The sequence below is a fragment of the Hyperolius riggenbachi genome, chromosome 2, assembly GCF_040937935.1.
Source record: "Hyperolius riggenbachi isolate aHypRig1 chromosome 2, aHypRig1.pri, whole genome shotgun sequence".
In the NCBI taxonomy this organism is placed as follows: Eukaryota; Metazoa; Chordata; class Amphibia; order Anura; family Hyperoliidae; genus Hyperolius; species Hyperolius riggenbachi.
Genome location: NC_090647.1, coordinates 79,795,301 through 79,822,137, shown reverse-complemented (window position 1 = coordinate 79,822,137; position 26,837 = coordinate 79,795,301). Strand labels below are relative to the sequence as shown.

The following is a 26,837-nucleotide window of genomic DNA, read 5'->3' as shown; positions in this document are numbered from 1 at the left end:
CGCAGCCAAGGCCTGGATCTGCCACACCCAGGAGCTTGTCCCCAACTGCTCTGAAACTTACCAAACACACAGGAGAAACTCACTTCCCAAACAGTTCTCTGCTGCTTATATAGAGCCTGCAGGCTGCTTGTAAGCCAATCAAGAAGTGCACATACACATGACACCTAGTCTGCAGTGATTGATTCAAACAGAAGCTGAGCTACTCAGCTAGTCATAGGAGAGGGTTTCAGTTGCATATAGACAATGGCTATATGGCCAGCAGGGGGCACCAGCGTGCAGGATATACCCTCTCATCTGCCCCCCTCCCAACTAAACTGCATGGGAATCTACATTAAAATTTAAAAACAATAATGGTGCACAAGCCAGCCTGGGGCCCCAGGAACTCTCACTGCCCGGGGCCCCAGAACCAGCATGCAACACCATATGTGAGCGCAGCCAAGCCCTGGATCTGCCACACCCAGGAGCTTGTCCCCAACTGCTCTGAAACTTACCAAACACACAGGAGAAACTCACTTCCCAAACAGTTCTCTGCTGCTTATATAGAGCCTGCAGGCTGCTTGTAAGCCAATCAAGAAGTGCACATACACATGACACCTAGTCTGCAGTGATTGATTCAAACAGAAGCTGAGCTACTCAGCTAGTCATAGGAGAGGGTTTCAGTTGCATATAGACAATGGCTATATGGCCAGCAGGGGGCACCAGCGTGCAGGATATACCCTCTCATCTGCCCCCCTCCCAACTAAACTGCATGGGAATCTACATTAAAATTTAAAAACAATAATGGTGCACAAGCCAGCCTGGGGCCCCAGGAACTCTCACTGCCCGGGGCCCCAGAACCAGCATGCAACACCATATGTGAGCGCAGCCAAGCCCTGGATCTGCCACACCCAGGAGCTTGTCCCCAACTGCTCTGAAACTTACCAAACACACAGGAGAAACTCACTTCCCAAACAGTTCTCTGCTGCTTATATAGAGCCTGCAGGCTGCTTGTAAGCCAATCAAGAAGTGCACATACACATGACACCTAGTCTGCAGTGATTGTTTCAAACAGAAGCTGAGCTACTCAGCTAGTCATAGGAGAGGGTTTCAATTGCATATAGACAATGGCTATATGGCCAGCAGGGGGCACCAGCGTGCAGGATATACCCTCTCATCTGCCCCCCTCCCAACTAAACTGCATGGGAATCTACATTAAAATTTAAAAACCATAATGGTGCACAAGCCAGCCTGGGGCCCCAGGAACTCTCACTGCCCGGGGCCCCAGAACCAGCATGCAACACCATATGTGAGCGCAGCCAAGCCCTGGATCTGCCACACCCAGGAGCTTGTCCCCAACTGCTCTGAAACTTACCAAACACACAGGAGAAACTCACTTCCCAAACAGTTCTCTGCTGCTTATATAGAGCCTGCAGGCTGCTTGTAAGCCAATCAAGAAGTGCACATACACATGACACCTAGTCTGCAGTGATTGATTCAAACAGAAGCTGAGCTACTCAGCTAGTCATAGGAGAGGGTTTCAGTTGCATATAGACAATGGCTATATGGCCAGCAGGGGGCACCAGCGTGCAGGATATACCCTCTCATCTGCCCCCCTCCCAACTAAACTGCATGGGAATCTACATTAAAATTTAAAAACAATAATGGTGCACAAGCCAGCCTGGGGCCCCAGGAACTCTCACTGCCCGGGGCCCCAGAACCAGCATGCAACACCATATGTGAGCGCAGCCAAGGCCTGGATCTGCCACACCCAGGAGCTTGTCCCCAACTGCTCTGAAACTTACCAAACACACAGGAGAAACTCACTTCCCAAACAGTTCTCTGCTGCTTATATAGAGCCTGCAGGCTGCTTGTAAGCCAATCAAGAAGTGCACATACACATGACACCTAGTCTGCAGTGATTGATTCAAACAGAAGCTGAGCTACTCAGCTAGTCATAGGAGAGGGTTTCAGTTGCATATAGACAATGGCTATATGGCCAGCAGGGGGCACCAGCGTGCAGGATATACCCTCTCATCTGCCCCCCTCCCAACTAAACTGCATGGGAATCTACATTAAAATTTAAAAACAATAATGGTGCACAAGCCAGCCTGGGGCCCCAGGAACTCTCACTGCCCGGGGCCCCAGAACCAGCATGCAACACCATATGTGAGCGCAGCCAAGCCCTGGATCTGCCACACCCAGGAGCTTGTCCCCAACTGCTCTGAAACTTACCAAACACACAGGAGAAACTCACTTCCCAAACAGTTCTCTGCTGCTTATATAGAGCCTGCAGGCTGCTTGTAAGCCAATCAAGAAGTGCACATACACATGACACCTAGTCTGCAGTGATTGATTCAAACAGAAGCTGAGCTACTCAGCTAGTCATAGGAGAGGGTTTCAGTTGCATATAGACAATGGCTATATGGCCAGCAGGGGGCACCAGCGTGCAGGATATACCCTCTCATCTGCCCCCCTCCCAACTAAACTGCATGGGAATCTACATTAAAATTTAAAAACAATAATGGTGCACAAGCCAGCCTGGGGCCCCAGGAACTCTCACTGCCCGGGGCCCCAGAACCAGCATGCAACACCATATGTGAGCGCAGCCAAGCCCTGGATCTGCCACACCCAGGAGCTTGTCCCCAACTGCTCTGAAACTTACCAAACACACAGGAGAAACTCACTTCCCAAACAGTTCTCTGCTGCTTATATAGAGCCTGCAGGCTGCTTGTAAGCCAATCAAGAAGTGCACATACACATGACACCTAGTCTGCAGTGATTGATTCAAACAGAAGCTGAGCTACTCAGCTAGTCATAGGAGAGGGTTTCAGTTGCATATAGACAATGGCTATATGGCCAGCAGGGGGCACCAGCGTGCAGGATATACCCTCTCATCTGCCCCCCTCCCAACTAAACTGCATGGGAATCTACATTAAAATTTAAAAACAATAATGGTGCACAAGCCAGCCTGGGGCCCCAGGAACTCTCACTGCCCGGGGCCCCAGAACCAGCATGCAACACCATATGTGAGCGCAGCCAAGCCCTGGATCTGCCACACCCAGGAGCTTGTCCCCAACTGCTCTGAAACTTACCAAACACACAGGAGAAACTCACTTCCCAAACAGTTCTCTGCTGCTTATATAGAGCCTGCAGGCTGCTTGTAAGCCAATCAAGAAGTGCACATACACATGACACCTAGTCTGCAGTGATTGTTTCAAACAGAAGCTGAGCTACTCAGCTAGTCATAGGAGAGGGTTTCAGTTGCATATAGACAATGGCTATATGGCCAGCAGGGGGCACCAGCGTGCAGGATATACCCTCTCATCTGCCCCCCTCCCAACTAAACTGCATGGGAATCTACATTAAAATTTAAAAACAATAATGGTGCACAAGCCAGCCTGGGGCCCCAGGAACTCTCACTGCCCGGGGCCCCAGAACCAGCATGCAACACCATATGTGAGCGCAGCCAAGCCCTGGATCTGCCACACCCAGGAGCTTGTCCCCAACTGCTCTGAAACTTACCAAACACACAGGAGAAACTCACTTCCCAAACAGTTCTCTGCTGCTTATATAGAGCCTGCAGGCTGCTTGTAAGCCAATCAAGAAGTGCACATACACATGACACCTAGTGTCATGTGTATATGGCCCCCTGCTGGCCATATAGCCATTGTCTATATGCAACTGAAACCCTCTCCTATGACTAGCTGAGTAGCTCAGCTTCTGTTTGAATCAATCACTGCAGACTAGGTGTCATGTGTATGTGCACTTCTTGATTGGCTTACAAGCAGCCTGCAGGCTCTATATAAGCAGCAGAGAACTGTTTGGGAAGTGAGTTTCTCCTGTGTGTTTGGTAAGTTTCAGAGCAGTTGGGGACAAGCTCCTGGGTGTGGCAGATCCAGGGCTTGGCTGCGCTCACATATGGTGTTGCATGCTGGTTCTGGGGCCCCGGGCAGTGAGAGTTCCTGGGGCCCCAGGCTGGCTTGTGCACCATTATTGTTTTTAAATTTTAATGTAGATTCCCATGCAGTTTAGTTGGGAGGGGGGCAGATGAGAGGGTATATCCTGCACGCTGGTGCCCCCTGCTGGCCATATAGCCATTGTCTATATGCAACTGAAACCCTCTCCTATGACTAGCTGAGTAGCTCAGCTTCTGTTTGAATCAATCACTGCAGACTAGGTGTCATGTGTATGTGCACTTCTTGCTTGGCTTACAAGCAGCCTGCAGGCTCTATATAAGCAGCAGAGAACTGTTTGGGAAGTGAGTTTCTCCTGTGTGTTTGGTAAGAAAACAAAATTGGTATTCACCAGGGATGGGCCCACGAGTAACCATGAGTCAGTAAGGACTCTAATTCGTAATTAAAATGAGCCTTAATTGCCGCAGCTGGATGATAAGGGGTTATTTACTCATAATTCCGCCGTCCTGCCTGCGCTCCAAAAAAGCTTGCACGCGTCCTATTGGTCACATTGCAAGCCTCACCACCGCTCATTTCTTCCTTCCGGCTTGAAGGAGGAAGTGCCCGTAGTGAGGCTTGCAAGGCATCCAATAGGACGCGTGCAGCCTATTTGGAACGCAGGGCGGACGGCGGAATTATACGTAATTAACACTTTATATCCCTGCCACACACCTGCAGCAATTAATCCTCATTTGAATAACGAGTAACCACTCGTGCTGAGCAAGCCTACTCGTGAGCCCATCCCTGGTATTTTCTTACCTAGGGCTGTTGGGTACCTCAGTGTCCTACTGGTCCCCTTCTTTGTGCCGCTGTCAGCCCTGGTTCAGTTGTGGACTATTGCGCATGTGTGGCTATTGCCATGTGCCTCCTAGATTGCGCTCCTGTGGCCGGAAGTATTCGGCGCATGCACAGTTACAATTCGCAACTTACTGCAAATGCACAGAATCCTCCAAGCCCCGGAGAGTGACCAAAGAGTCGTGCGGCTAGAACAGCACAAGCTCAGTAGCAGGCAACCAAGCCAGGTCAACAGTGGGGACCAGGAAGACAATGAGGGATCCAACAAACTGTGTGGAACAGGAAGAAGCCCCAGGTAAGTTAAAGCCAACTTTTTCTATAGTCTCAGGTTTACTTTAAAGTGAAATTGAGGTAGACAAAGTATTAGGCACTGCGCAGTTGTTCGTTTGTTGAGGTTGTCGGAGATCTATCTTTGGAATAAAGTTCTTAGACATTCAGGTGCAGTGCCTGGCAACCTTTATAAAGTGTATTCAGGGACATGACAATGGCGCACGCAACCTCCGCAACGCAAAGCGGCAGCGGAGCGTTATACATTACCTCCTTCTGGCTGTGTGACAGGTTCTCCTCATTCCTCTTTAGTGTACAAGTTGCATACATCCAATCACTATGCGGCTTCCGTCCCTGTTACATGACATGCAGCAATCGAAGCCTCGTGGGGATTGGATATATGACGCTTGTACACTAAAGAGCAGTGAAGAGGATCTATCCCGCCGCCAGAAGGCGGTAACGTGCAACGCTTTGTTGCTGCTCTGAATTATGAACAGGAGTAAGCACCCCTATAACTGGGCCCCCTGTAATGAGGGAGAGGGGCGGATAACACATCTCTGCGGCGTGGCCAGCACACTTCAGTTATGCTACCGGCTGCATATCTACCACCGCCTCTATGATTTACATCTTGACTGCACACTTTGTATAGATCAGAGATGTCAAACTCCAGTCATTTTTAAGGGCTGAGGTCCTTGCAAGATTTTGGCATGGCTCAAATTAACTGATGGGACTGAATCAGCACTGCGTAGGGCCCGTGGTCGCAACCTGAAGAGGCGGGGGAGGGGCCCGGGGGCCTGGACAGGTGTTGGTTCCCGGAGGCAGAGCAGGGCTACGAGAAGATGGCTGCCGAAGCCCTGCACTGGAGACTATTTGTGTCTCCAGTACAGGGTTTCGGGTGCCATCTTCCCGTAGCCCTGCACTCTGCCTGTCAGCGCAGGAGAAACTAGCTGCAGGAGAGGATCGTCGCTGAGAAGCTGCATGTCAGGGAGCTCACGTCACAGGCTGGCCAGGTGAGTGAATTTTTTTTTTTTATGTGTACAGGTTTTTTTTCTGGTGACTGCTCCCCACATAGCATTTATTTTCTGGTGACTGCTCCCCACATAGCATTTATTTTCTGGTGACTGCTCCCCACATAGCATTTATTTTCTGGTGACTGCTCCCCACATAGCATTTATTTTCTGGTGACTGCTCCCCACATAGCTTTTTTTTTCTCGTGACTGCTCCCCACATAGCGTTTATTTTCTGGTAAATGCTCCCCACATAGCGTTTATTTTCTGGTGACTGCTCCCCACATAGCGTTTATTTTCTGGTGAATGCCCCCAGATAGCGTTTATTTCCTGGTGACTGCTCCCCACATAGCGATTATTTTCTGGTGAATGCTCCCACATAGCGATTATTTTCTGGTGAATGCCCCCACATTGTGTTTATTTTCTGGTGATTGCTCCCCACATAGCGTTTATTTTCTGGTGACTGCTCCCCACATAGCGTTTATTTTCTGGTGACTGCTCCCCACATAGCGTTTATTTTCTAGTGAATGCTCCCCATATAGCGATTATTTTCTGGTGAATGATGTGCACATAACGATTATTTTCTGGTGAATGCTGCGCACATAACGATTATTTTCTGGTGAATGCTGCGCACATAATTATTATCTGGTGAATGCTGCGCACATAATGATTATTATCTGGTGAATGCTGCGCACATAACGATTTTCTGGTGAATGCTGCGCACATAATACTTATAATCTGGTGAATGCTGCGCACATAACGATTTTCTGGTGAATGCTGCGCACATAATACTTATTATCTGGTGAATGCTGCGCACATAACGATTACTTTCCTTCAGACTGGCATCTTGCTACTAATTGCCCTATTTCCTCTGGGTGCTGCGTATGTTTGCAAATTGAACGTGGCACCCATTCTGCTCGAAAGCTGAATTGATATAGCCATGCCATGCACAGCTATAGGGATTCGGATATGTGTGTGCTTCGGGTGTTGCGGGGGGGGGGGGGGGGGGGGGGGAGGGGCTGTTGTTGCCGGGAGGAGGGGGGGGCCCACATCCAGATTCCGCATCGGGGCCCAGAGGTTTGTAGCTACGCCACTGTGAATCAGGAAAGGCGTGGTTCATCAAGTACAACACATAGCTCCATTTCTCTTCGAAGTCTATCCTGCAGACTGGCATTGATATGGTCCTTAGAGGACTGGCGTTCGACATCACTGCTATAGTAGATTCAAATAATGAAAAGCAGGCATCAGTCAGGGTCCGTTTAAATTCACCTTAAAGGACCACCATCACGAAACTCATTACATTTGAAAAACATGTAAACACACTCAAGTAAGAAGTATGTTCCTTCCAGAGTAAGATGAGCCATAAATTACTTTTCCCCTATGTTGCTGTCACGTGGTCCGGCCGACGTCATTAGGACTGTACTGCACAAGCAATATAATCTCTAGAAATGAACCAAACCTTTGCAGTGCTGCTGAGTAGATTTTTAGTCTGGAGGTTCACGTTAAATTTAAAAGACTGGTACAGTTTAAAATGATGTTGGAAGTCACACATTGGTGAAGCCCTAACAGGTGACTTCCTGTGTGAAAGGTGATCAGAGGTAAGTATTGCTCTATCAGTAACACGTGATGAACGCACCTCCCCGGCAGGGATCCTGGCCTTCACGTTCTGCCAGTAGATGTCATTGTTCTCATCGGTGAAGAACAGAAGCCACTCTGCAAAGTCCTCCTTCCTCATGTAGTGCATTCCCTTTGAGAACTGGGAAAACTCCATTTCTTGCACTTCTGTCTGCAAATTCTCCATAAATCTAAAATAATAAAGTATATGGCTTAACATGAAAACAAACTGTATATCAGGTGTATGTCAGTCACCAGTGTGCTGAAAAACTCATCAAATGTATATTCATTAGGTCCCCTCATACTGGAAGTTCTCCAGTAAGACTGTAATTACTGCCCAAGCTCAGTGCACTTAAAGTGTACCAGAGACGAACATAGATACAAGATTTATACATACCCGGGGCTTCCTCCAGCTCCATCCGCACAGACCGCTCCATGCCATTGTCCCCAGCCTTCTCTGTTGCCGGTACCAGGTCTCGTAACTTTAGCCAGTCTGAGCATGCACAGTGCACTCCCTCCGTCTCTCTGCGGCGAAGAATAGTACTGTGCCTGCGCGGGAGAGACGGAGAAAGCGCACTGCGCATGCATAATACTGGCCGCGACTGGTCGAAGTTACGGACCCGGTGATAGAAAAGGCGGAGTAAGTGACAGCGGTGAGGGAGCGATCCGTGCAGATGGGGCTGGAGGAAGTCCCAGGTATGTATAGATCAGTATCTAAGTTTGACTCTGGTTTCCTTTAAGTGAATTCTAAATTTTTTTTTAAACCAAAGAAAATAAAGTTAATTTCTCTTCATAGTTACAGTACAAAAAAATTCAGCAAAAATTTCCACAGGTTGTAAAGGGCACATCAGTGTATTGTTACAAACAGCTATAATAATCAACACATTGTTATCAAAGGTTAACTAAATGAAATCTCAGAACACCAGAGAGTTCATCATAACAGAAATAAAGTACAGTCTTAGTGCACTTGGTACCTGTGTCCTCCTCTATCCCGTCCTCCTGTGTCCCACTGTATCCTCCGCTTTCCCCCAGCTCCATGCCGCTGTGTCCCTGAGCTTCAGCCTATGGGGAAGAAGTACAGCAACTTGTGTTTCTACTGGAGCCGATGGTCTTGCACACAGGACCATGTCTCCATTATTGGGCCAATCACTTCTCTCGCTGAGTAGCAGCAAGTGAAGTAATTGGCCAATGATGGAGCCATGGTCCTGCCTGCGAGACCATTGGCTCCAGTAGAAACACAAGCTGCCATACTTTTCCCCCATACTGCCGCTATGGCTTACTTTCGGGGTAGAGCTTATATTTCAAGCGTACTCAAAATTCCTGCTAGGGCTTACTTTCGGGGGATGTCTTAATATTTCAGGGAAACAGGATAGGTTTCCTCTCGCATTCCAAAAAACATATTGGTAGGTTAATATATTTCACCCCAAACTGACCCTAGAATGTGACAGACATGAGACTGGGAAGCCCATCAAGGGACAGTTTCTGAGGCGAATCTTTGAACCCGTCCTGTAAAGTGCTGTGTAAAATGTGTAACCACTATATAATGGGATAATAACAAAAACAGTAAAAATTTCTCTCTCTTTCTATGAAGTCAAATGCAGCTGAAATTGAGTCTCGTTCAATAAAAAAAATAAAAAAAAAATAAAATAAAAACTTGCCTTGTGGACATGAACTTGTGTCCCACATGCTACACACTAACCGCTGATTCTACTTCAGAGTACCAAGATTTCAGATAATAAACTGCAAGGATCGTCAGGGGCCAGTGGGAGAAACTCTCCCGTAAATCATTAGACATCAAAAGCTCCGCCCCCTCTTTGAAACTGCCATGGTGTTTTTTGCCTGAAGTGTTCTGAAGCTCTGTGGCCACCCCCACTTGCGCTGCCGTGGTTTGCCCATAGTTTTTGCAGCCATGGCCCATGCCGGATAGGTGGCCATTGAGCTGATGGCGGGCTGCGGCAACAAAGGTGGGGTGGTCAGAGGGCTTTGGAGACAGACGAGGGGTGGTGTCATTACTTCAGATGTCCAATGATTTAAGGGTGAGTGGGTGAGTTACTCCCCCTTGCACACCACAATCCTTGCAGCACTAAGGCTGAGGTTTACATTAGAGCAGTTTTCAACCTTGGTTCTCTTTAACCCCCTTGGCGGGATGATTATTTCCAGATTTTAGGGTCTTTTTAAAAGGTTTCAGACCCTAAAATCAGGAAAAAATCTTGCTGCAGCCCCTCACTCACCTTCCCTGGGCTCCAGCGCTGCAATTTTACCTCCGTCCTCCGTGTGGCGCTGTGACTCTTTGGTGAGATAACTGACGGCAATCTCACCAGAGTGATTCAGAGCCTTGGAGGACAGGAAGGAGAACGGCTACCGATGTCTGGATCCCCCGCGAGGTGAGTAAAAGCTCCTGCTGCGTGCTATACTCTGTATAGAGCTCCGAGCATAGCTCGGGATTACCGCCAGGGAGGTTAAAGAAGAACTTTACTGAAAAATAGTAGTAGGAGAGAAAAATAAATACATGCATTGCAAAGTGAGAACATAAACAGTTAGAAGGTCAATCAAGAAATGATTGATATTCGTCAAGTAATTAGTTTATGTTGTTTAATCCACAATGAGCCTGCACGTCATCTTTATTTAAAAAAAGATAAAGATTTCTCAAAGGAAAGGGGGTAACAGCATAGCTCCCAACTGTCCTTTTTTCGGAGGGACAGTCCCTTTTTGGGAGCCCTGTCCCTCTGTCCCTTTTTCACCCTCATTTGTCCCTCTTTCAGGACTTTGTCCCTCTTTCTATGTAAATATATATATTTCTATACTAAAAATGTATTTGATTGACTCTAAACTTTATTCCCAACCTTTAAATTGATATATTACTAATTTTAAAATGTTACTATGAAGGAAAATTAACCAGGATAGAAAAGACCAATGTGGTTTGAATTATTAAACAACATATTTCTCTTTTGAAATCTTTATGGTTTGCGTGACTAGAGGCATGGTGAGGGCGTGACCAGGGGGTGTGGCAGGGGCGTGACTTAAGTGTCCCTTTTTCTCATCTCAAAAAGTTGGGAGGTATGGGTAACAGCTTCTGATTGGGATGCCAGGGCACTATTGGCATGAAGTTTGTATGTTCTCACCGTGTCTGGGTGGGTTTCTGGTTGGGTTTTCTCCGGGCACTCCAGTTTACTCCCACATGCCAAAAACACAGAAAACATTATTGTCTTCCCCCCCCTAAATTGGCTCTAGACTATAATAAATACACTACACAATATATACATAGACATATGCCTATGGTAAGAATTAGACTGTGAGCCCCTCTGAGGGACAGTTAAAGTTAACCTCCCTAGCAGTATTGACCTGCTATGAACAGTATTGACGTACATACACGTTAAGGCCCTGTTCACATTAGCAAACGCCATCCCCGTTTGTATGTGTTGCGTGGCTGATCCCATTCACATTGAATGGGTCAGACACGCGTTTCTGGAAAAAATACGTGCAGCACACGCACTGGTCCGCAACAAATGCAGTGTGAACATCAGACAGTGCTGTCTATGCTCTGTCTGATGTCGTGCGTGTCTGCCTCCTGCACGCGTTCCCGAAACGCGTGCAGTGTGAACGAGGCCTTTCCTACTTTCCTGCACTGTATACTAGACCCTTGTTTGCCACATTTTGGTGAGTTACAGGAAAAAAAAGGTTATGAAAATTAGATCATTTTTTGCACAGAAATCCTGGGGAAATTGAACGCCAGGGAGGTTAAGTGACAAGACAATATACTCTGTACAGCACTACAGAATATGTCAGCGCTATATAAATACTAAATAATAATTATAATGAAGTTCCATCTGTGGTTAAAGTTCCTCTTGAAGGCTTATGCTGGATACACACCATGCGTTTCCGCGTTCGATGTGTCCGTCGATACGCATCGATTCGATTATTTCCGACATGTCCGATTCAAGCTTCGATGGATCGTTAGGTCGATTTGCCATACTTTACATGGCAATCGACCTAAAAATCATTGAAATTCGTTCGGAAATGCTCGGAAAAAATCGAATCAACGCGTATCGACGGACGCATTCGACACGGAAATGCATGGTGTGTATCCAGCATTACAATGCTTATGCAAACTTTAATTTGCCTTGTGCATTAAGGCTCAGCCAACACTATAATTACAGAAGAATCGAAGGACCCTAGGATCCAGGGGCGTAACAATAGACCCAGCAAGGGATGCAGCCGCAGGACGGGCCAGAAGCCACAGGGGGCCCGTGGGGGGAGAAGTTTCCTTTCCTTGTCCTGAGAGACAGACAACCAAGGGCAGAGAGAGAAAAAGCCTTCTGCTCTCTGCACAATTGTTCTAATGACTGCATCTGCTCAGCCACTGATGAGGAATCGTACAAAGTTTTGAAAACAAAAATTTGAAGATAGTCCCTATTCAGTGTTCAGCAGGGTCTTGTGTACAGCGCTGTTCTACCCCCAGCCTTTCCACCCTTCCCTAGTGATGCTTGAGGAGTCTGGGCCCCCCATTCAAAGTTTTGCAGGGGTGATTTCTAGTTACGCAAGGATCCATTCAGACCTGTGCCGACATGTCTGTTTGGTCCGATGTCTGTTGTAGTGATGGAACGCAGAGTCCCAATATGAGCGACTTTTACAGGCATCGGTCAATAGTCAGACTTGTCCCAATAGCAATCTTATAAATGACAGGTCCGATGCAACAGAGACAATGAACAGGGGGTTGTGCTGTGAATAGTGACCGTGCATCGGCTGTCACTGGGCATGGCACAAATCAGTCAGACCCAGCCTAAAACAACTTTTGTGCAGATGGTATGCAACTATTTGTAAAAGAGAAGTCAAACTGAAGTTCAAGGGGAGATCATAAAGTTATAAGCATACTAATCTGCTACTGGATGTCTAAAAGAACACTTGTCCTTAGGCAGGTTTATAATGTTCTCCATGCGCAAGCAAGGTGTCATGTTGTTCAGCAGAAATGCCACTAGAGGTCACCGCTAGTCCATGTTACAGAGCAGAAAGGCAAGTCACTCTGGTGTATGGCAGTAGAAGCAGTGAGAACGCCCTACACACCGCAGCTCGGTACTGTCCTCCTTCCCTCTACTTTCCCAGTTTTAGAGCTGCACACATTAGATTTACCAAATTGGTTTATTTTGTTTCTCCTGGGAAATTGCTGATTTTTAAGGGACGCAGCAGTAGAAGCAGTGAGATGGCCCTACACACCGCAGCTTTGTACTGTCCCTTCTTCCCTCTACTTTCCCAGTTTTAGAGCTGCACAGTAGAGATGGCCAGAACATCAGAGTTTGGGTTCGCGAACCGCATACTTCCGCAAAAGTTCGAGTTCGGGCGAACCGCCAAGGACGTCAATGGGCAGGCACATTTTAAAACATTCAGGGACTATTTCTGGCCACAAAAGTGATGGAAAGGTTGTTTCAAGGGCTCTAACACTTGGAGGGGGACATGCCGGAGTGGGATACATGCCAAAAGTCCCTGGGAAAATTACGTATTTGACGCAGAGTAGGGTTATAATCCCTAAAGGGCAGAAATCACATTGCATTCCTAAATTGGAAGCATAAAGTGCTTTAAAACATCTTGCGTGTGTATATATGGATCACTGTTTCAGTAGTACTACAAGGTAAATCATGCGCTGTCAGAGAAGATTGTGGTGTACCAAGATAGAGTGTGGAGTGGACGATTTATTCCCTGGAAAAATGTGATGGTGATCAGAATGGATCTACCATGATGCCGGCCGGAGTTCCTGTTCACTGACAGGCTTTGTTGTGTGGGGCCAACATAAATTCTATTCTATGGTATAGTAAGTTCAATCACAAATACAGTGGAAAGATATGCACTGGTATAGTACAGTGTGCTGGCAGACAGTGGCGGACTACAAATGCCAGCAGGGAACTGTGGGCCGTACCTATGCAGTGTTACCCATAAAGAGAGCTATGGTATAGTAAATTCAATAACAAATACAGTGGAAAGATATGCACTGGTATAATACAGTGTGCTGGCAGACAGTGTCGGACTACAAATGCCAGCTGGGAACTGTGGGCTGTACCTACGCAGTGTCACCCACAAAGAGAGCTATAGTATAGTAAGTTCAATCACAAATACAGTGGAAAGGTATGCACTGGTAATACAGTGTGCTGACACAGCAAGGGCCAGCTGCGACAGGGCTGTTCCCAGTTTTAGAGCTGCACACATTAGATTTACTACATTGGTTTACTTTGTTTCTTGTAGGAAATTGTTGATTTTAGAGACGCAGCAGTAGAATCAGTGAGAACGCCCTACACACCACAGCTCTGCACTGTCCTTTTTCCCTCTACTTTTCCAGTTTTTAAACTGCACACATCAGATTTACTACATTGGTTTATTTTGTTTCTTGTAGGAAATTGCAGATTTTAGGGACGCAGCGGTAGAATCAGTGAGAATGTCCTACACACCACAGCTCTGCACTGTCCTTTTTCTCTCTACTTTCCCAGGTTGAGAGCTGCACACATCAGATTTACTACATTGGTTTATTTTGTTTCTCCTGGGAAATTGCTGAATTTAGGGACGCTTTCAGGGCTAGTAGTCTAATGTTAGAAATACATTTCAGGGAGTTTTTATTTTTAATGTTATGTTTTAATTAATATATTTGAACCCAAGTTGAATATATAATTATGTATTATGTGAAATGGATTTAATATAAAGCCAATAATCAGAATATGCTCTGCATAGGAGTCAGACCGTGAGGAAGCACCAGCAGAATGATAAGATCTACACTAAGGTCATAAAACACACACACACACACACACACACACACACACACACACACACAGACACACACAGACACACACAGACACACACACACACACACACACAGAGACACACACGCACACACAGAGACACACACACACACACGCACACACAGAGACACACACACACACACACACACACAGAGACACACACACACACAGAGACACACACACACACAGAGACACACACACACACACACACACACACACACACACACACACACACACACACACACACACACACACACACACACACACACACACACACACACACACACACACACACACACACACACACACGTGCTAATAATGTTTTATTTCTTAGCAGTACTACACATACAATTCATTATAGTATAAGTTTCTTTTCACTTCAGATTCCATTTAAAAGGCTGCCATTCTCACAGTAATAAAGCCAGATTTCCTAAACTTGGCACAATTGGTCACTTGATGGCAGAAGTTAAAAAAAAAAAATTCAGCCTCTCTTTTTACATGGAAAATGGGAAAATGTAAACTGCAGCCATTCTCACACTATTAATGGAAAGGGTTCTCAAACTTGCCACAGTTGGCCACTGGGTGACTGGGATTAATAGATTAATATTCAGGAAAGTGGAGCCTATAACAGCCAATCAAAATTCGCATATTGATTTTCAAGAGGAAGATTTAAATTGTTGCCATTCTTACACTGTTAATGGCAGAGGCCTCAAACCTGCTTACATTTGGCCATTGGGTGACTGGGGTTCAATTCCAGAAAAAGGGTGGAGCCACAAACAGCCAATCATATTTGTTTGATGAACTGCTTCCATTCTCACATTACTGATGCCAAGGATCCTAATACTCACAAACTTGGTCATTGAGTGACTGTGTGTGTCAAAGTTAGAATAAATGAGCGGAGTCAACAACCACATTTTTAAATGAGAGAATTTAAACTGCAACCATTCTCACACGGTTAATGGCAGGGTTCACAAACTTGACACAGTTGGTCACTGGGTGACTGGGTTTAATATTCAGGAAGATGGGTGGAGCCTACAACAGTTGATCAAAATTCACTTGTTGATTTTGAAAGGGAATATTTAACCTCCTTGCCGGTTATCCCGAGCTCAGCTCGGGGTAACCTGCCGCGGAGGATTCCTCAGGCCCTGCTGGGCCGATTTGCATATTTTTTTTTTGTTACACACAGCTAGCACTTTGCTAGCTGCGTGCAACTTACGATCGCCGCCGCTCCGCACCGATTCGCCGCAACCCGCCGCATCAGAGGGTGCCCCCTCCCCGAGACCCGTGCGCTGCCTGGCCAATCAGTGCCAGGCAGCGTCAAGGGGTGGTTCGGGACTTCCTCTGACGTCACGACGTCGGTGACGTCATCGCGCCCGTCGTCATGGCGACGGGGGAAGCCCACATGGAAATCCCGTTCAGAACGGGATTTCCGGATGGGCATATGCGCCGGCGGCGATCGGCGCATACAGGGGGACGCCGCAGGGAGGGGGGAAGCATGTAGCTAGCGCTAGGCTAGCTACATGCTAAAAAAAAAAAAAAATTGCAAAAAAACACCCTCCCTGCCGTGCGCAGCAAATTTTTATAACGGCAGGGAGGTTAAATTGCTGCCATTCTGAGGGCTGGTGCACACCAAGAGCGGTTCTGAGCGTTTTTAAAAACACTTGCGGGTAGAAAACCGCTTGGCTAATGTATTTCAATGGGATGGTGCACACCAGAGTGTTTTTTTTTTTTTCCCAAAACGCAAACTCTGGTCCTGCAGCATTTTTGCGGATTTCTAAGGGGTTTCTGCCTCAATGTTAAGTATAGGAAAGTGGAAAACCGCTCTGAAAAACGCTAGATCAGAGCAGTTTTCCAAGCTGTTCTGTAACAAAATATAAAATCTGCTACACAACAACGCTCCAAAAACACTAGGCATGTTTAGAAAATCTCGCTAAACATGCTTACAATCGCTCTGAAAACCGCTTCAAAACCAGTTAGCGTTTGCGGATCAGCTAGCAGTTTTTGGTGTGCCCTGGGCCTTACACTGTTAATGGCAGAGGCCTCAAATCTGGTACAGCCAGTCATTGAGTGAGTGGGGTTCAAATTCAGAAAAGAGGGTGGGGCCACAGCCAATAAGATTTGTCTGATTGATTTTGATGGGAAAATTTAAACTGCACCCATTCTCACATTATTGATTTCAAGGACCCCAAAGCTCACAAACTTCCTCATTGAGTGACTGTGTGTCAAGGTTAGAAAAAGTGCACAGAAAAAACCACCACATGCATACCAGAGCAACGCCGGGTCTTCAGCTAGTCAAACATAAAAAATAAAAATACAAGATCTCTACAGAAAGGTTAAAGAGAGTCTGAAGCGAGAATAAATTTCGCTTCAGAGCTCATAGTTAGCAGAGGCACGTGTGCCCCTGCTAAACCGCCGCTATCGCGCCGCTAAACGAGGGTCCCTTCACCCCCAAATCCCCTCGGTGCAGCGGGGGAGCGCTTCCTGGTTGGGTCAGGGCTAACCGCCGCAGCCCTGCCCCACGCGCGTCTGTCAGCGCGTATCTCCGCCTCTCCCCCGCCCCTCTCAGTCTTCCTTCACTGAGAGGGGCGGGGGAGAGGCGGCGATGCGCCGCTGATAGACGCGACTGGAGGCAGGGCTGCAGCCGTTAGCCCTGCCTCCAGGAGCGACCAAGTGTCCGACCAAGTCTTGCGGGGGTGGGTTTGGGGGTGAAGGGACCCCCGTTTAGCGGCGGTTTAGCAGGGGCACACATGCCCCTGCTAACTATGAGCTCTGAAGCGAGATTTATTCTCGCTTCAGAGTCTCTTTAAAGGGACTCTGACCTCTAAATAAAAACTAAATTGGTACTCACCTGGGGCTTTCTGCAACCCAGTGTAGGTCGGGAGGTCCCAGGGCGTCCATCTGGCTCTTCTCCCTGGGCCTGTCCAGAAATGGCTGCCCGGCGGCTCCCGGTGACACTGGACCGGAGTGTCGGGCTCCTCTTCCTTAAACATCATGGCTGTCGTCACCACGCCGGCTGCCTCGCGTCATGGCAGTCGGCGTGACAGTACTGTGCATGCGTGGTTTAATCACACATGCGTCGTACTGTTACGCCGGCCGCCGTGATGACGACAGCCGTGACATTTAAGGAAGAGGAGCCCGACACTCGGGCCCAGTGTCGCCGGGAGCCGCAGGGGAGTCATTTCTGGACAGGCACAGGGAGAAGAGCTAGATGGACGCCGTGGGACCTCCCGACCTACGGTGGGCTGCAGAAAGCCCCAGGTGAGTACTGATTTCATTTTTATTCAGAGCTGGGAGTCCCTTTAAAGGGAATCTGAAGTGAGTGGGATATGGAGGCTGCCATATTTATTTCCCTTTAAATAAGCCCTGCTGATCTATTTGCCTGCAGTAGTGTCTGAATCACACCAGAAACAAGCATGCAGCTAATCATATCAGATCTGACAATAATGTTAGAAACACCTGATCTGCTGCATGCTTGTTCCGGGTGCATGGCTAAAAGTATTACAGGCAGAGGATCAGCAAGAAAGTCAAGCAATTGGTATCGTTTAAAATGAAATAAATATGGCAGCCTCCATCTCTCTCTTGCTTCAGTTGTCCTTTAAGAGAATTATGTTGTTTCCTACATGTATGGTAAGTATAGGAAATGTGTTGCCCATAGTGATTGCTAAGCTCTGCCTCCCCGGGCAGCAAAATCCACGACTTAAGAGTCATGGACTTTTGCACCAGGTATTTGGGGGTTATAAAACCCTTGTTGTGCCCCAGGAATGCAGCTTTTTAGCACTGGCCACCTTACTTAAGCTAAATAACAGGTAAAATCAAGTTTTTAAAGTGGTTTCCGTGTCTCTTTAAGTCTAGGCACATCTTGTATCTCTCATACCTTCTCGCGATCAATACAGTGGGCTGCATAGGGATACATATAAAATTGGTGCGGGAGACTTGGGCGCAGGATACAGCCGGTATATGGCTGACCCTGCTGCTGCACAAGTCCCGGCCGTGTTAATTACTATACCCCCTCCAGGCTGCAATGGATGGTGGGGAATGAAATAATTTGGGTTCCAGCAATTGCTGGAGGACGAATAATTGTGTTTTATAAGTAACTTCAGCTCCGTCGTCTGACTGTGCCGAAGTTACTCTGTGGGCGCTGCTATAGCTGCAATTCCTATTACAGCCTATGGTGGCGGCGGCTGCGCCCAAATCTACCTGCGCTGTAATTAAAGCGCTCGCTGAAGAGTGGTCACAAGGGATGGATCTGCAGTGTTCCCTGCGGGATTTTCATCCAGTGTGGGAGACATGCTGGAAATGCACATTTTCGCACAGTGTGGAAAGGCAGTCTACTGTGCAGCCTCACCAATTGTGTCCCTTCGTTACAGAGACCTCAGGTACATTTTTAAAGAGGAACTTTAATGCAAAATTGAACGTCCTCCCAATCAGTAGCTCATCCCTCCTTTCCCATGAGAGACCTTTACCTTTTCTCTAATAGTTCATCAGGGACGTCTTTGTGGCTGATACTGAGGTGAAACCCCTCCCACAGTGTGATGCCATGGCCATGACAGTTTCCTGTCTGGGAGCCCTGTTGCAATGTGGGAGATAACGCTGTCGCCAACTGCCAAGCAAGCAGTCAGGGCTGTGGAGTCGGAGTAATTTTGGGCACCCGGAGTCAAAGTTGGAGTCGGAGTCGTTGATTTAATAAACTGAGGAGTCGGAGTTGGATGATTTTTGTTCAAAATCCACAGCCCTGTTAAGTATTAGACTAAGGAGTCGGAGTCAAGGAGTCGGAGCCATTTTGGGTACCCGGAGTCGGAGTTGGAGTCGTGGTTTCATAAACTGAGGAGTCAGAGTTCAAAGATTTTTGTACCGATTCCACAGCCCTGCAAGCAGTAACTCCCTCTAGTGCAGTGATGGCTAACCTTGGCACTCCAGCTGTGACAAAACTACAAATCCCATCATATCAAGCCATATCAAGACTAGCTCTGCTTCACTGACGGTGACCTCACAGGCCAAGTGTTAAAGGGAACCTAAACTGAGAAGGATATGGATTTTTTTCTTTTAAAATAATACCAGTTGGCTGACTCTCCTGCTGATCCTGTGTGTCTAATATTTTCAGCCACAGCCCCTCAACAAGCATGCAGATCAGGTGCTCTGACGGAAGTCAGACTGGATTATCTGCATGCTTGTTTCAGGTGTGTGATTCATCCACTACTGCAGCCGAAGAGATCAGCAGGACTGCGAGGCAACTAGTATTGTTTAAAAGGAAACATCCATATCCCTCTCAATTAAGGTTCCCTTTAATATACAGGCCAGAAAATGGCAGCTTCCAACAATGGCTTCTCACACTGGTCTCTGCATTTGTGACATACTCTGTCTACATAAAGTTAAAGTTTCTGCTTTAAAAAGAAAAAAAAAAGCCTGAAACGATGAGTGTGCCAGATCCACTTCACTCATGACAACAAGTGTGTGACCTAACCAGAACAGACTGTGCAATAATACAAAGGGAATGCAGTGTAATCTAATATAACACCAGAGGAATCGTAGAGCGCTTTGTAAAGAATGCTGGGTAATGACTGCTGACATTTTATAAATAATGAGAAGCGACAAGAGTCAAATATTTATTGAATATGACTAAAACTGGACTGCACCCATAGCAATAGGGGCCTGAAATAGCTGATGAAATGAATTATTCATGGGCGCCGGGCGAGCTCTGCTGATAAACTCCCTGCTCGGAGCTGCTGAGGTATGAGGTCCCGGAGCCCGCAGGCAGCTGTGTGTGTGCTGCCGACACCCTCACAAGTCACAATGAGTTCTGGAGGAACAAAGAAGCCCAATCTGTCAGGGGGAGGCAATTAAATATTTCTCAGGTCCACAGCTTGTTGGTATTAGCTAAACTATGCCTAGCATGTGCGGCGCAGCTCCTGGCCTGATCGCAGGGCAACAATACAGAGGGAATGGGAAAACACTCTTTACTTGGAAGAGGAAGGCCCCATTCACACTACAGGAAGAAAATGCAGAACAATGCAGAATCAGACTGTGAATGCATCCTTGGTTAAAGGGGCACTATGGCGAAAAATTGCAAACTGTCAAATACTGTATGTGCAAACAGACAAATAGGAAGTACGTCTTTTCCAGAGTAAAATGAGGCATAAATGACTTATCTCCTGTGTTGCTGTCACTTACAGTAGGTAGTAGAAATCTGACAGAAGCGACAGGTTTTGGACTAGTCCATCTCTTCACAGGAGATTCTCAGCAAGGCTTTTATTCTTTGTAAAGATATTCCCTAAAAACGATTTAAAAAGAACCTGAACTGAAAATAAAAAGTCAAAATAACCATACACAGGTCATACTTCCCTCCTGTGTAGTCTACTCCTCAATCTCTTTCTTCTCTCCTGCATCCCATTTGTCCACTGTGATCAATGGAATTCTCTGGCCTCCATTTTACAAATGGCCATTACCCCATAACAGCTTCCTGGTCAGCACACTGTTAGACTGTAACATGACCCACTTTAGTCATAGGGAAACATGGACATTACCTTGCACATTCAGTTGTAACTGACAGCTGCTGATATATAACTGACAGCAACTGGTATATTTCAGTTCTGACAAAATATTGTCAGAACTGAAAGGGATCACTGTAAGAAGAAAATGGTGAGCTTCTGAGAGGAATTGACAGCGAGGTAACTATGTAATATACATTTGCAGCTATGTCATGTGTTTATTTTAAATAATTTTACTCACTTCAGGTTCCCTTTAAACAACGATGCAGCTTCCCTGCTCGCTACAGTTTTTTGGCAGTTGGACAGAGCAACTGCCATTCACTAAGTGCTTTTGAAAATAAATAATTCCCTGAGAATCCCCTATGAAGAGATGGACTAGTCCAAAACCTGTCGCTTCTGTCAGATTTTCTGCAACTCTAAAGCAAACGTGCCACAAATCGGATAAATGGAAGCCTATGGAAACAGACGGTGTTTGTTCCCACTAGGCTGGTCGCTGCATGGAAAATGCTCACATGTCCTGTGGATTCGGTTTCGCCAGACCAGGAGAAGCATGAGGGAAATTCTCATTGGTTCATGGTGGACCAATGAGAATACTGTTGCTAGGTATTCATATTGATTTTTTTGCAATCCAACAAGGAGCCACATGCTTCTGGTCCCGGTTTTGGGACACATGGTCACAGCAGCGCATAGCACAGGGGACACAGGGATGGGGGACGACGCCAACGCAGCGTATGAAAATGGCATCAATGTAAACGATGCAGCATGGATGCACTTAGCACACCATTTCCGCATCTATTTTGCAGTGTGAACCAGCCCTAAAGCCAAGTTCACACTTCATATTTTTCATGGCTTAAACGCTCGTCTGAAGTGTGTATTAATGTCCCTTAACGTCATTGGCCTCCTCTTCGGTTATTTTCAAAGGAAGTTCCAACAGCAGACTTTCACCACTTTAGTTTTCTTTTTTTGGTACAACAAATCCTTTTTTGCATGTAACGACTTTATTGGGTCAGCCAGGAAAAATACTTTTTGTTTTGGTACCCGGAATCCTGATCCATCCTCTCAAATGCTTTATACCCATTCCAGTACCAAGAAAAGGTATCAAATGACAACTCACTAATCAGGGGCGTAGGGCCCCCTGCAATCCAAACTTCTCACCACCATACCCGATCTCCCCCTGCACACCCCTGAGCACTTGCTGCTGATGTTAAAATAAGCCATATCCACAGATCAAAACATTGTGCTTGTGAGCTGTGATTTTGTTACACCAATAAAAGCCGATTGCTTGAAAAGTCCAGAGGGAGTCCCTGATCTGATGATTTGTCTGGATTGCAACCTAACATTATTGTGTGCATAGCAACAAGGTATGCTCCGGTACAATGTGTGGCTACAGGCCCTGAAAGCCTCTTCTCAGTGTCTGAATGGAAATGTTGTTGCCAATAGCAACCAGAATGATCCTTTAAAGGTAGCCATACATCTACACTATAACTGTGCACCCAGTGTGTGCATTTATACATTACTTGCCCTGTGCTGCCCATCCATCTTCCGGTTCTTCCTCTTCTATTTGGCTCTCACACGTCACCAAAGTTTTGCGTGTGGTGTATGTGACATCACAGGCGCCACACCCTATACTCTGGCACTGTGAGGCGCAAATGGACAAGGAAGAACCGGAAGACTATTGGGCGGCTCAGGGCAAGAAATGTATAAATGCTCACACAGGGGCACATTTATACACTAGACTAGGGGAACAGCGCAGAGGGTTTTGTTGCGTTCACTGCTTCACCAGATATCGTTTGCCATTACCCTCACGCACCTGATCGACCGCAAGGGCCCGACATCTTGCAGCCTGTCCGATGAGACCAATTTCAGCCCGAAATAGGTTGCATTGTTGATCAAGCATGCTCTTGGCGGCACTGATTTTTATCCGATAATTGTTGAACCGGATGGTCAATCTGTCTCCAAGTCGACAGATGTAGGCCACCTTTAGTTTCAACCATGCCACATAAATGACAGCTGGAATCTGATTGGCTGCTAAAAACCTTTCAGGAATACAACAGACACTTGTAGATTGAGGCCGACTGATACGAGATAAAAGTAAATAGGAAAGAACTAGCTAAGCCTGGCTAGTCTTTCCTCACACCATGCTCTGCGTCTGACAGGTGTCTCCTTCATGTGTAAAGAGGTTTTTCTGTACAGCAGACAGGTGTCGTCTGGCTGTGTACCGAGCTCTCCAGACCTGTCAGTGGATATTATCTCAACTGCTAAGAGCTCTCATGTGGGTCCACTCAAACCGCTCCATAAAAATGACAGCTCCATCCAAAAGCAAACAGATAACAATCCGAGAGAGCGCACAATTTTTACAGGACAGTGGAGACTTCTCAGTAAACACACATGACAGATCTGGATGACTTCTGCCTTTCCCACCAGGGTAGAGATTTCCCTCGGTGAAATGATGTGTGCTCCTAAAAATCCAATCCATCATCCCCTTTTGAAAAACAGAGGGGGGAGCAGATCAAACGGCCACAACAATGTTCTGTGTGCGGCATGGAACGTCATCTGGAAAGCCGTCCGTGAGAGTCCCAGATTCACATGAATGAGAAAAGACATGCAGGCTTTCCACTCCTAGGATATCCTATGGATGTAGTCATCTCTTCAGTGTGGCTAGACCAGCTCTGATCTGCTCTGCTGTGTAAACACCGCTGTCAGGCCGTGCTATAGGGAAAAGATGGAAAGCACTTCACAGCTCGTGACAGAAGCAGAATAAGTGCCCTGTTAGAGGGCCTAAAGGAGATTCAGCACTTCAGCTGACCACACACAGATAGACAGCGAGCTAATCCTGCTCAAGATTAGGAGTAGCATTAGAAGTAGCAATTAAGGCACTGTGCGCATGCACTATTTGTGTTGACCATCGAGATCAAGCTTCATCCTGCAAGTGACACCATGGGGAATAATCGCTTTACAGGTGTACCAGAGAGGTGTACTGTTGTTTTGGGGTGGGGAGAAGGGGGCGATGGCATAGTGAATGATGGAGCGGCTTCTGGCAGGCGAGGAAAAAGGGGGAACAATCTGCTCTGCCAGATTTTTAAAGCAATACCTTCTTCTCCCCCCCCCCCCCCCAAAAAAAATGAGATACTCAAAAAGCTATATAAGATAGAGAGGCAAGAGACTGGAACCTATATAGCAGTTGTGTCAAACTCGATCATGTTAGTGCCCAAAATCTAAAACATACCTTAAGTCGCAGGCCAAAAAGTCACTGCAGCTCCTATTTTCTCCTGGGCCCCGCTGTCTGCCCTGTAACGTGTCAGCAGTTTCTGCACGCGCGCGTGGCGCTCACAATCCAGGCTGCCAGGAGTGTTCTGTGCACTCGCAGAATGCTCGGCATGGTTGCAAGTTGTGCAGAAGCCTGCGCAGAAGCCACTGATCATTACAGGTCCGACAGTGGGACCCAGTGGAACACCAAAGCTTCAGGGAGGACACAGACTCTTAGGGACCCCAGTCTACCACATTTTGAGGTGGTTATTGGACTGCATTGTGCTAAGCAGTATAGGCCATAGCCAGTGGGGATAGGTCATGATGACTGAATATGGGGCAGGCAAAAGGTATCAAGTAAATTGTACCAATGTCAAAATCTGCCAAAAACTGACCGGTGCTGTATATAGCCCAAAATATCGAGTCTGTCCATCATCACTGGAAAGATAAGATTTCTGGACCATCAGCTGGGCAGAATGTACTGTCCCCACTGACTGAAGGGGAGAGTGGGGCAAACAGGAAACGATGCATTGCGAGGAACTACAGTGGTAACTGGATAAATAATCCAGCACGGACTATTGCTACCTGTACAGACAGTAGATTGCCAACTAAAATGACCATGAACAGTGGTTTCAGGAGAAATGTGTTTACTTGTCAGTATGTAACTTTAGTGTATGACAGCCTTAAAGCAAACCTGTGACTTATAAAAGGAGAAAAAAAAAATCACATACTTGCCTCGGTGGAGGCAAGCCTTTGGATCCTCCAGAAGCTTCCCCTATCCAAATCGAGATCATCGATCTAGTGCTGGGTCTTTCTGGAAGTTTGCTACTGCGCTCCCGTCCACGAATGAGTGTGCACTGGGTATGCACAAGTGTAGTCCACGCATGCCCAGTAGAAGGAAGTACTCATGCACACGTTTTTATTATTCCAAGCATGAGCATGTCGCTCTACTGGGCATGTGCGGACTATGATTACACACTTTTCGAACTTCAGATTCTGAGGATCCCAGCTCTGGATTGGTGGAGGAGTAGGGGAAGACTGGATTACCCAGGGACTTCCCTCTTCTGAAGTATCTAAATGGGGCACTTTCTCCCTGCAGGTACAATTTAAGCTCTGGAGGATCCAGAGGATTTCTTCTGCCAAGGTAAATAGCTAACTTTTGCTTTTTTTAAACAATTACAGGTTTACTTTAAAGAGAACCCGAGGTGGGAATTACTTTTACTATTGGGGCACAGAGGCTGGTTGTGCGCACTAAGACCAGCCTCTGTTGCCCCATCGTGTGCCTCCATGTCCCCCCTGCTCGCCGCTATACCCCCCGCATTGCTGGCGACACGCAGCGTGTCGCCAGCTCAATGTTTACCTTGCGCTGTCTGTCAGCGCCGCTCCCCCACCTCCTCCACATCGGCGCCACCCGCCGCGTCACTTCCCTCCTATCAGCGGGAGGGAAGGGACACGGGCGGGTGTGCCGATGCGGAGGAGGCAGGGGAGCAGCGCTGACTGACAGCGCAAGGTAAACATTGAGCTGGCGACACGCTGCGTGTCGCCAGCAATGCGGGGGGTATAGCGGCGAGCAGGGGGGACATGGAGACACACGATGGGGCAACAGAGGCTGGTCTTAGTGCGCACAACCAGCCTCTGTGCCCCAATAGTAAAAGTAATTCCCACCTCGGGTTCTCTTTAAAGAGGAAAGGTAACCAAGGATTGAACTTCATCCCAATCAGTAGCTGATACCCCCTTTCCCATGAGAACTCTTTTCCTTTTCTTGAATAGCTAAGTATGGCTGATATTGTGGTGAAACCCCTCCCACAGTGTGATGTCAGGACCTAAGTCCTGACAGTGTTCTGTCTGTAAACCTTGTTGCATTGTGGGAAATAACAGCTGTTTCCAGCTACCAAGCAAGCAGTATTTCCCTCTGTGCATATGTATAGCTATAAAAAAAAAAAAAACCTTCTAGCTAGCCTATTGCAATGTTAGTGGGTGTGGTTATAAATAATGGCAGTTGGTGCAGTCTAGCTTTTTTCTTGTCTGCCAGCAGTAAAGATGATGACCTGCAGGCTCACTGTGGATCAAACAACATAAACAAATTACATGGCGAATATCAATCATTTCTTGATCTCGCTTCTATTTTTAACTTTTCCCTTTGAAAAGTATTAAATCATTTTTTCCCCCTTTTTGCTAAAGTTCCTCTTTAAGAGTTAAATTCCCATAACTAACAACAACCACGTAACCATAAGTCTGCTGGGTAAAATCATAGGAAAGACCTACCTGTAGAAATGGGAATACTGCAGCTTCTCCCGTCCGCCTCTTCCGAAGAAGTGCACCAGCAATGTTGTGTTGATATCAGCGCTGTCTGACGATATTTCCTGCTAGGGGGAAAAAAAGAAAAACAAAGGACTTTATTGCCACGACTGAACATGATGGTATCAACCAAAGTGGGGCTGTCAGGAACCGCTCAATATATCACCACAGGCTATGCCAAGCCTACAGCACACTGGGCACACATCACAGCTCTGTGTACATGAAGCCAGCACTGTCTTCTGCTGTCACTGTACTGTGTGCACACTCATTTACAAAACAGTATGAACAAATAGGTCATGGTACCCAAAGCAATCTGTCCTATGTTCAGCTCATTTATTTTTTAATCACCAGGAAATGGAGCAAATATTGAAAATGGTAAATATCAACCCTGATGGAATTTCCTTGTTATTGAAC

General features: G+C 46.9%; 1 protein-coding gene across 2 annotated transcripts in view; it reads right to left on the bottom strand.

Annotated features, from left to right (window-relative positions):
- Positions 1 to 26,837, bottom strand: part of MICU2 (mitochondrial calcium uptake 2) — a 419,619-nt gene that overhangs the window by 22,233 nt on the left and 370,549 nt on the right. The window contains exons 8-9 of one of the 2 annotated variants that reach the window (XM_068266953.1): positions 26,391 to 26,488; positions 7,638 to 7,806 (exon numbers count right to left, since the gene is read on the bottom strand). In XM_068266953.1, coding sequence (XP_068123054.1) covers positions 7,638 to 7,806; positions 26,391 to 26,488 — 267 coding nt within the window. Of the gene's footprint in view, positions 1 to 7,637; positions 7,807 to 26,390; positions 26,492 to 26,837 lie in introns of both variants that reach the window. The other variant, XM_068266952.1, reaches the window with a different exon arrangement.